Raw genomic sequence first — 10,101 nt, forward strand, 5'->3', positions numbered from 1 at the left:
TCAATCTATTTAAACTTTTTTAATTTTGGTTTCTTCAACCCAAACATATAAAGAGAATCGCAAGAGGATGGGAATGATCCCTATTGTGAAGGAATTTATTAAATCCAATCACATGAACTCTATTCCTTCCAAGTATGTTCACTTTTGATGTCTATAAAAGATTCCAATGATGAACTTTTCCAAATCCAACTTCAGCGATCCTATAGATACGATGAAAGGCCAAGGATATGATTAATACATCACATCTCAAAATTTTAAAGATAATGATTTTGGCTAAAGGGAGAGAACGAAGAGTGAGGAAGAAAGGGAGGAAAGTGGAAGAGATTCAAAAGTCTATCATAAACATTGAAAAATTTTGGAAGGGGTAAATGGGTCATTTCACCTAAAAATATAATTGCAAATGAAGTTTTTGAACACTCAAATTAATTAATTCAAGTGGGCTATGTCCCCATTTCTGTTATACAAAAAGAAAACGTTTATAGCCTTTCGAAGTTATGTGGAGTATCTTGAAATAGCTTGGGCATGAATGTGCCATTTTAGTCAAGTAATCTGCACAGCAATTTGCCTCGCAAGGAGTAAAGATGAGTTTGGTATCCTAATGAGTCCATAAAAGTGTTTGTGTTTCCAAAATCTCATCATAAAGTGTTTATATATTTAAACATGCTCTATGTTCATTCGTTAATGTAAATTATTCATAACAAATACCACCTAATTGTTTTGGATTCTTGATTTTCTAGCAAAGTCATCCCATGTTGGGGTGCTCCTTGATCAGGCTTTTGCCTGATCTTAACCCTTCATTTTATATTTATTTTTTAAAAATATTTTAATATTGTATTATTAAAATAAAAATTTATAAAAAATATGAAAATTTTAATATTAAACTTTGATTGTCTTCCATGCTTAACAAGAAATGAGTATCATGGTACTCATCACCATTAGTGAGATGTGAATTGTACAGATTTAAAAGTTTTTATTTTTTATTTTATATTTATCAAAATAAAAAATTTATAAAATTGTTTAATAAATCTGTTTATAATCAACATAGACTATGCAAATTTAATCTAGATTATCTAATTTAATAGTATTTTTTATAAGTTTACTAATTGATTATCTATATGTATTTTGGAAAACACATACATAATCCTGATGATCCAATTTAATATTAATATTTTTGTAATTATTAAAAATTAACTATCTAGATATACCTTGCATAATATAGATTTCATATTAATTTTTACATATTCTTAATTTTTATTTTAATAATAAATATAAAAATACCTAAAAATAAATTTAAAATGAACTCTAGAAATCAATTGAGACTGAAATGAAAAGCTCAGACTAGGCAAAATTACATTGCCTAATTACTGTACATGTTATACCTGGGGGAGAAGAGGGTTTCCAAAAGCATGTTTGGTTAGAATTTTCATAGAAGCAGATGGATATGCAAATAATAGATAGTGCATGTGAATAATCTGGATCAAGGGTGCAACGTTTTAGAAATTTAAACTCAATTAATTAAGGGTGCATGTAAAATTTAACATTTTAAAAATCTTTATATTTATTGTATAATATTTAATAACGATAAATATAAAATGTGTCTATATTTAGAAAAGGAAGGAGAACATTTATGACCAAAAACAAATTTATCCATTGGCTCCTATGTTTAAGCTAAGCCTTGTTCTTGTTGCTGCTGTGGAGAGAGGACTGCGTGGGATTCAAACAGAAACTCTGGAGGAACAACCAGACCCATTTGCGTGTGACTTTATGCTGATCCAAAAAGGATGCGAGTTTGCGTGTCCCATTGCTCGCAGCATTAATTCGTGTTGGACTTATCCGCCGCGTAAACGACACTCCCAAGGAATAGAAGGCAAGCGACTTCAATGGCTACTCCGCTCCCCTAGCACCCACCTACTTATCGCTTCCATTTTTTTTTTTTAATTTTATTCTCAGACCCTCTTGAAACGACAGCAATGTCATTCATAACCATGGATGCTTTCAATTCCTCCTCTTATCCTCTTGAGAGATAAATTTGGCGATTGTTCAAGTGAGGATCTTGTTTAGAGTTTAAAATAATAGCTGAACCTAAGCTCTATTTAAATAAATATTCCAGTTAGAAAAATAAGTGATTTTTTACATAATTAGAAAAATAAGTGATTTTTTACATAGTTTAGCTTCGAAGCTCAACTTAAAAAAAGAGCTTAATCTCAAGTAATTTTTCAAACTCTGTTACAATACAAAAAACTAAAAACTCACTATATAACTAGATTAGGAATTTTTTAAAAAATATAGGATTTTCTTAATTTTAAGAGTAGAGATATTTTTTTCATTAAAAAATTTAAATTAGATTATTATTTAAAAGAAGATGGTCACTAGTTTTAGGACTAATCATTAATAATTTCTCAATCTTTCAAATATGGTATTCAATATTCTAAATATTTCAATCACTATAATAGTTAGTTAATTGTCTTTTAGCATGGGCTCTCATGTTCTAACAATGTATCAATATTGCTTTTTTTTAAATAATGTGCAAGCATTAATTTATACTTGTGGTTAAATGGTTTTGTGACATTTTATGTTAATTTTTATATTTTATCTTTTGATATATATATATATATATAAAAACACAATTGAATTAATATTTATTGTAAGTAATAATAAATAAGTTATAAAGATAATTAATATTGAATCTTCACCCTGATCTTCAACAAGTAAACTTATATATGAGGGATGTAATATTTTATTTTTAGATAATGATAAGAAGGATTTAGATTTAGATAGATGAAAATTTTAATCCTTATCGTAAATTTAAAATTTTAAGATATGAAACTTTAATTTGTTTTGTATTGATTTTTATAATATTTTATTTAAATTATAATATTAATTTTTTTTCTTTTTTCAAAGTGAGCTCACGGGCTTAATTTTGAGTCATTTAAATAAAAATTGAGCTTTAGGGTCTAATTAAAAATTAAAAAACTGAATTTTAGGGTTTGAATTTCTAAAGACCGGGCCCGCCTCAATTTCCTAGCTCGGCCTTTGTTCTTTAGATTAATGTGTTCTGTCTTGTTTTTAATCTTATATTCTAAAAAAAGAAATTCAAATTTCAGTATGCATCTGCTTCCTTCTTGTATAACCTTAATACTCCTTGGGTCAAAAAGATTCAGTTAGTACTCCAATCCAAATTTTTAACGCAATCACTTCTCTCTTCTAGTTGCTTATTCCACCGTGTATTTAAATTCTTTAAAAAATACGTATAAGTCTCGAATGACAAATTTATTCAGAAGCAAGTCCTGCAAATTTATTAAAATACTCTCTAGCTTTTAAAAATTTGATTGTAATTAATTTGACTTGTAAAATATTTTCTATGTATATATATGCCCTTGCCTTTGATGAATGTTGACCGATACCCTTATTCGGTCACCGGCTAGCTTTTTTTTTAAAAAAAAGTCAATTTTATTAATCATCAAAAAATAATTACAAATATCAATAGCTGAAACTAGGAAAAACTACTCAAAAAAACCTAAACAATACAACCTAAAACACTTCTTACAAAAAACAAAACAAAACAAAAAACAAAAAACCACAAAAAAACGACAAATATTAACCAACACCAGTTTTCACAAAACAATCATCATCAGACCCACAGATATCTCGTCCAAAAAAAAAAGGGAAGACCTACAGAAATCAGCAAGCAGAACAAGCATAGGAGAGGTCACCGGCTAGCATTGATCTATCAAAGAAAATAACTTTTTTAAAAAATATATTTTATTTTAATTTTTCCTAGATTATCTCGGACAATTAGAACGCGTGAGCAGATGTGGATCGTAAAATAATTGTCTTCCGGCGTCTTCTCGTTAGAGTATCAGCCAGTAGGTTCTCTCTTTGTCCGGACTTTTGATACAAGATCCATTATAAGGTTGGGCCTCGCAAGCATCGAAGAAGGGTTCTGAGAACGCGGCCCCAGAGCGACACATGTCCAGGATCTTAGCAAGGCAGGATCAGGCCCAGCCCTGACCAACCAAAAGGAGACAATTGCCAGGTCAGCAATGTCAGACCACCCAGTCCAGGTTATACATGAACGGCCGAAACATTTTTGGATGGATAGACATGCCCCACAACCACAAGCACGAGAATCGTTACTTGAAGTCCGCAAGGACCCACTCACTCACCAACACTCTCCAAGGGTTCTGTGTTTTTCGTTACTCACACCTTAAAAGAAAAAGAAAATTACATATTGACCGCGGAGAGAGGGGATGTACGGGTCAGCAATAGTGAGGAGGAGTAGGGAATATTGGAAGATAAAAGTAATGTGGTGAGCAAATAAAGCAAGGGTGGGAGAGTGGTGATGGGATAGGATTTGATACTGAAAAGGGGTGAGGAGCACTGTGAAGAGAGAAGGAAGCTATAAATGGTAGGAGCACAGATAGGGATAGGCTCTCATTGGCGGTACGCTGAGATACGTTGGAGAGAATCAAACCCGAGTGCATGTCAACGTTTGGGAGAAGGGAGCAGGGAGATGTCAGGATAGAAGAAAGCAAACGGAGAGAGAAGAGGGAGGCGTGTAATTATGAACATAGCCTGCAATCAAATAAATAAGACCTGGGACTTTTTGCCAGAAAATGCCAATTCTGCGTAACCGTTAACCCCACGCGGCAATCCATCTCATGTCCCTCTTTAATTCATCTCACTCCTGCCTCTGACTCGCCTTTCCTTAATTGCTATCTCTTCTCGGTATTATCATCCCCTCTTCTACAATTACGCTCGTCTCCTACAGTTGCTTTTCTGAATTTCTCTTCCTATGCTCCTTTCCCCACCTTTTCCTTACTATAATCTTTTTTTTTTTTTTAAGGCTTGTGCTGGGCGTTTCGCCGGATATGTCGCCGGTGAATGCTAAGGAGGGGTGGAGTGGGGAGGAAGGCAGGCATTACCCTCCCCCACTCGCGTCGCACGAGGACGTGGTCAAGGACCCCACCCTATTTTGGGACACCCTGAGGCGTTTCCACTTCCTCATGGCCACCAAGTTCATGTAAGCTCTCCTCTTTTCATTCGGGATTTGTCGCGTTGCTAGATTAGAACCCAACTTAGAATGTGATTTTTAATTCCCTCGGTTCACCTCTTTCCCCGATATCATTTTACTGGAAATACTCCACATCTATCTATATATCCAGTAAATTCCACATTTGTGTCGGTGATGCTAAATCTCTTCGGCCACATCTTCGTCCCCAGGATTCCTGTGATTGGAGGAAAGGAACTGGATTTGCACGTCCTTTACGTGGAGGTTACGAGGAGGAGTGGTTATGAGAAGGTGGGCTCCCTCTCCATCGCTACATATATTGTTGTTATTACTATTATTATTTATTGTTATGGGAACATGTTTGAGTAACTCCGCTCCGGGAGGGATTTCAAAGTGCAGGTGGTCGTGGACAAGAAATGGAGGGAAGTGGGGAACGTGTTCAGGTTCTCTCCCACTACAACTAGCGCTTCTTTCGTACTGAGGAAACACTACCTGGGTCTTCTTTACCATTACGAACAAGTTCACTTCTTTAAGGCTCGGGGTCCTGTGTCCACTCCATCTGCAGGTACTTCACTGCCTGTTCCTCATCTTTGTTCTTTTTTTCCGGGTACCGATGTTTGTTTTGGTTTTTCTATCTCTCCCATGCCAGTACTAGATGATCAGGATTCTGCTCCTGCTTGTTTTCTGTTATTATTTTCATTTCGTCGCCTAACGCCTCATGGCGAATCGCTTTACTGTCCTGCAGCTGCATTTTCTGTCAGCAACCACTCATGGAGACCAGAATTAGCTATTGTGGAATACTCGCCCCAGCGGATAAACGAGTGTCCCGAATCCCACAATGAAGGTATTTAACCAACTCGATAATTAATCTGCTTCGGATTTGCTCTTGCCGGCTCCCGGTTGTGCTATAATAAACTCGACATATATATCTTGCATGTTTAAACATGATTTTTCTTGGGTCCGCGTCGTAGAGAAATGATTAATCGGGCAATTATGGCCAGTAAATTAAGGGAACATGAATATTGTTTTCATGGGAACGAACAAACAAACAAAATCTGCAGTTGACGTTTGAAGTTGGGGTGCAGATAATTCGGGCGGTGAAGTGAAGGGAATGATAGAGGGGAAATTCGACGGAGGGTATTTGGTGTCGGTGAAAGTGGGGACAGAGGTTCTGAGAGGGGTGCTGTACCATCCGGAGCAGTCGGGAACTTGTGCATCCGCTTCGCAGAGCAGGAACGCCATCGTTGTGTACAATGGAAAAGGCGGGCGTGTTGGTCGGAGGAGGAGAAACAGGAGAAGGTGGGACCCAAACTATCCGAAGCCGAACAGGAGTGGCTATAACTTCTTTTTCGCTGAGAAGCATTACAAGCTCAAGGCCCTCTATCCAAACAGAGAAAGGGAATTCACCAAGATGATCGGGCAGTCATGGAGCAGTCTCAGCCCCGAAGAGAGAATGGTAACGAGTGGTTTTTTCTTTTTTTATTGTTGGATTTGTTTTGGCTTGTTGAAGAAGCAATTAATCAGTTGACGAGTGATGTGTGATTTGGTGTGTGGCACAGGTTTACCAGAACATTGGGTTGAGAGACAAGGAAAGGTACAAGAGAGAATTGAGGGAGTACAAGGAGAAAATGAAGCTCGGTCCGACGGTGGAGCTTTCGAGCGTTTGAGATTTTCTTGTTTGGCAATGGAAGAGAGGGAGGGTACTGTTATCACTTATTTGTTAGTTCATTGAATGAATATGGTTGTTGACCGACCCATAAGGCCATACTAATTTTCAAAGGGACTGCTCTCATTATGGAATTTCTTCGCTGCAAATGCTTTTTGCTGATTCAGTATCTCAGGATTCTTCCAGTTAAGATCGAATAATTCAGTTGTCCAAACTAAAATCGAATCATTTAGATTTGATGTTACTTTATGTTTACTGTATTTTTAATATTATTTTATGTGATGAAATTTAGAATAAAAAAACCTTCTAAAACATGGATTTACTGTTTAAAAATTAAAATTTCATTTGAACACGGCGTATTTTATCACATTTGTTGTATGGTTGATGCCGTGATGCCATGATGCCATTGTAGTTATCGGCTGCATATGCACGCGTGTTGAGTTGAAATATCTTAAACCGTACGATCAGTGTAAAAACTGGGAATATAGTAAGGGATCATTTAATAATGACACCGAAAAATTGGAATTTTGATCTTATACATTGTCAATCGAGTTGTTGCTTCTTCTCAATGGTGGTATTTGAGGCATTTCTAACTTCGTAATCCCGAATTAAACACATCATTATCTATAACAAAAAACCTATGACCAGGATAAAATATACTGACCAATCATGAGTCACGAGTGAAAAGAAGCAGCAACTCGATTCGAATCGAGGACTAAAAAAGTAAGGCAATATTTCAGAACAAATACTCGGTCAAGAGTTTAATATATTATGGATAAATTACATTTGCACACTTAAATTTTTTTCACCGAAAACTTAAGGGTGATTTTCCCAAGAAACAGAGAGCATAATGAAAGGTTATCACAATGTACGCCTATTTTATCCTTGCTTGAAATAGTACGATCAAACAATTTAAAAAAAATGCAGGATCCGTGTAAATCTAAAATAAATAATTTTAGCCTGCTATCAACTAATAGCATGCAGGGTGGAAATCATGACAAACATACGTAGTTGGGAATTTGAAAAGATGAGTTCAAGAATTTAGAAGTGGAAGCAGTTGGGATTGTTTTTTTTAATCAAGCATTCAATTGAAAATGTGGAAAAATAAAGCAATGCAAAAAGCAAGGAATATAGGGCAGAAAAAACCGCACGAGTTTTATTTGAGACGTGAATGTGCGGGCCAAAATGGCGATGCAGTATTGTCACGTTATGAGCCCGAAGATGCAGTAGAAGAGTAATTTGGCGAACATTGATAAATTTGAATGTAGTTTGCGGAAGACATTGGAGTGTATTTATTGGGCGAGTGATATTAATGGGTGGAGAGTGTGGTGGTTTGGTATCTGTTGGGTTATTCTACCATGGATGCCCATTGCCATACTAATCACTCCTGTTACCTCAACAGCTGAACACATCATGTTTTCACTAAAAATAAATTAACCGCTTTATTTCGTGGCTCTTTATATATATATATATATATATATATATTATTAAGTCTAATTTTATTCCATGAGAAATTTCTCATACCAATTTAATTCCACTCATCTTTGAACATTTCAATAATAATAATAAAGTTAAAATATATAAAACCTTCCTCAACTTTAAAACAGCTGTATAGAATACAAATATCATCACCTTTAAATATTTAAAATTAACTTCTATTGTCTTTAATTTTGTTTTTCAAGGTCCTATACTATTAATTGCTATGTTATGTTATTGACGAAATTTGCTATATTAAATGAAGAAAAGCTACATAAAAACTTACTTGACATCTTATATAAGCAAATAATAAATGTAATTTAACTTATAATAATAATAATAATAATAATGATAACGATAATGATAAATTGGTGTACTTTTAAGCACGATTTTCTTTCATGATCATTGCCAACAGGGCTTCTACACAATTCACCAAGAAGGTAGTCTATCTTATCCCACTTTCGTGATTATATTTTAACCCGTTAACTCTTTCTCCTGCCTTGAGTCTTGCCTGTTAGTTGGAAATGATAGGAATAGAATTGGATGCAAATTGTGATGATAGAAAATAAAATGATAATGGATATAAATAGATTTTACAAGATAAGTGCAATCAATAATTAAAAAAAAAGTAAGAATAAGGATTTACATGAAATTTTTTCCAGAAATGATAATTACTGTGGAGAACACTATTCCTTTTATTTTTTACATGAATGATAAAAACACTATTCCTATTACTGTGGCCGAACCAAGTATTATGCCAATATTAAAATAAAATACTGTGGGTAAGAATCCACAAAGAAAATTTTGGGGTTCTTTTAGTTTTTTTAACAATTAACAATTTAGAAAGGATTTTCATGCATATTAAGAAGCCAAAGTTGTTTGGTATTCTCACTTTTTTTTAAAGTTGATTTCAAAAAATCCATTCATCAGCATAAATGGGAGTAGCTTTTATATTTGAAAAAGTCAGTTAAAGCTTCAAAATATCTTAAATGATACTCTCTCCGTCTCATATTATAAGACACTTTTAAATAAAATTTCACATATCAATAAATCTTATTAAATACACTCAACAACCTTATCTTTTCAAAATAAAAATATATATATTTTTAAAAATATTTATTATTTAATATATTAAAAAAAGAAGAGACGGAAATTAATTATAAAAAGAGAAAGGATAATATTAAAATTAGTGCATTTAATGAACTTTAATTTACTTAAAGTGTCTTATATTTTAGAACAAAAAAAACTCCTTCAAAAGTGTCTTATAATTTAGGATAGAAGGAGTATCTTTTTACCATATCACCCTCTCCATATGTCATAAAAGCCTCTTCATTATGAATAACTTGCATGAATAAAAACTCAACTCAATTAATCCAATATAGGAAGCGTTTAATTCAATGTTTTTATTATTCAAAATTGTATATTATTTACAAAATTTTTATTTTTATTATATAAATTATTCAACATATAAAATTTTTTATATTATTCACGCATTCTGTTATTATTTAAATTACTTACCATATTAAATTTTATCATTTGTATATAAAAAAGTTACATATTAGAAAATTAATATCCTTTTTAGTAATTATGCATTTAAAATCACTTCTCATTATATCACATTTCATTACATTGCATTTGTATAACAAAAATTACAAATAATTATAAATTGATATTATTTTCAGTAATTATATATTCAAAAATATTTTTTATTAAATATAATTTAAATAATTTTTAATTTATCAAAATGGTTTTAAAAAAATAAATCTAACCGTAAATTTCATTGTAACAATTTCACTAAACAATTGACCAAAGGAAAAAACAGAGCACTTAGTTTCTTTTGTAATCCACGCCAGCGACGTTGTTTACATGTAGCATTTAACAACATGTACTCGTAGTCTAACATCGGCTCCAAACCATATACACTTACTTCTCTTATCCTATCTATATA

General features: G+C 33.2%; 1 protein-coding gene across 1 annotated transcript; it reads left to right on the forward strand.

Annotated features, from left to right (window-relative positions):
• The first annotated feature begins 4,198 nt into the window (after nt 1-4,198).
• Nucleotides 4,199-6,842, forward strand: LOC129303805 (high mobility group B protein 9). Its single transcript, XM_054943333.1, has 7 exons — nt 4,199-4,728; nt 4,847-5,023; nt 5,224-5,302; nt 5,411-5,576; nt 5,757-5,855; nt 6,097-6,467; nt 6,571-6,842. The coding sequence occupies exons 2-7, from the start codon at nt 4,872-4,874 to the stop codon at nt 6,676-6,678; spliced, it is 975 nt and encodes a 324-aa protein (XP_054799308.1). The 5' UTR covers nt 4,199-4,728; nt 4,847-4,871; the 3' UTR covers nt 6,679-6,842.
• Nucleotides 6,843-10,101: the final 3,259 nt, after the last annotated feature.

Source organism: Prosopis cineraria, unplaced genomic scaffold (assembly GCF_029017545.1).
Source record: "Prosopis cineraria cultivar Desert tree isolate PC_DT_omini unplaced genomic scaffold, ASM2901754v1 PC2, whole genome shotgun sequence".
Lineage (NCBI taxonomy): Eukaryota > Viridiplantae > Streptophyta > Magnoliopsida > Fabales > Fabaceae > Prosopis > Prosopis cineraria.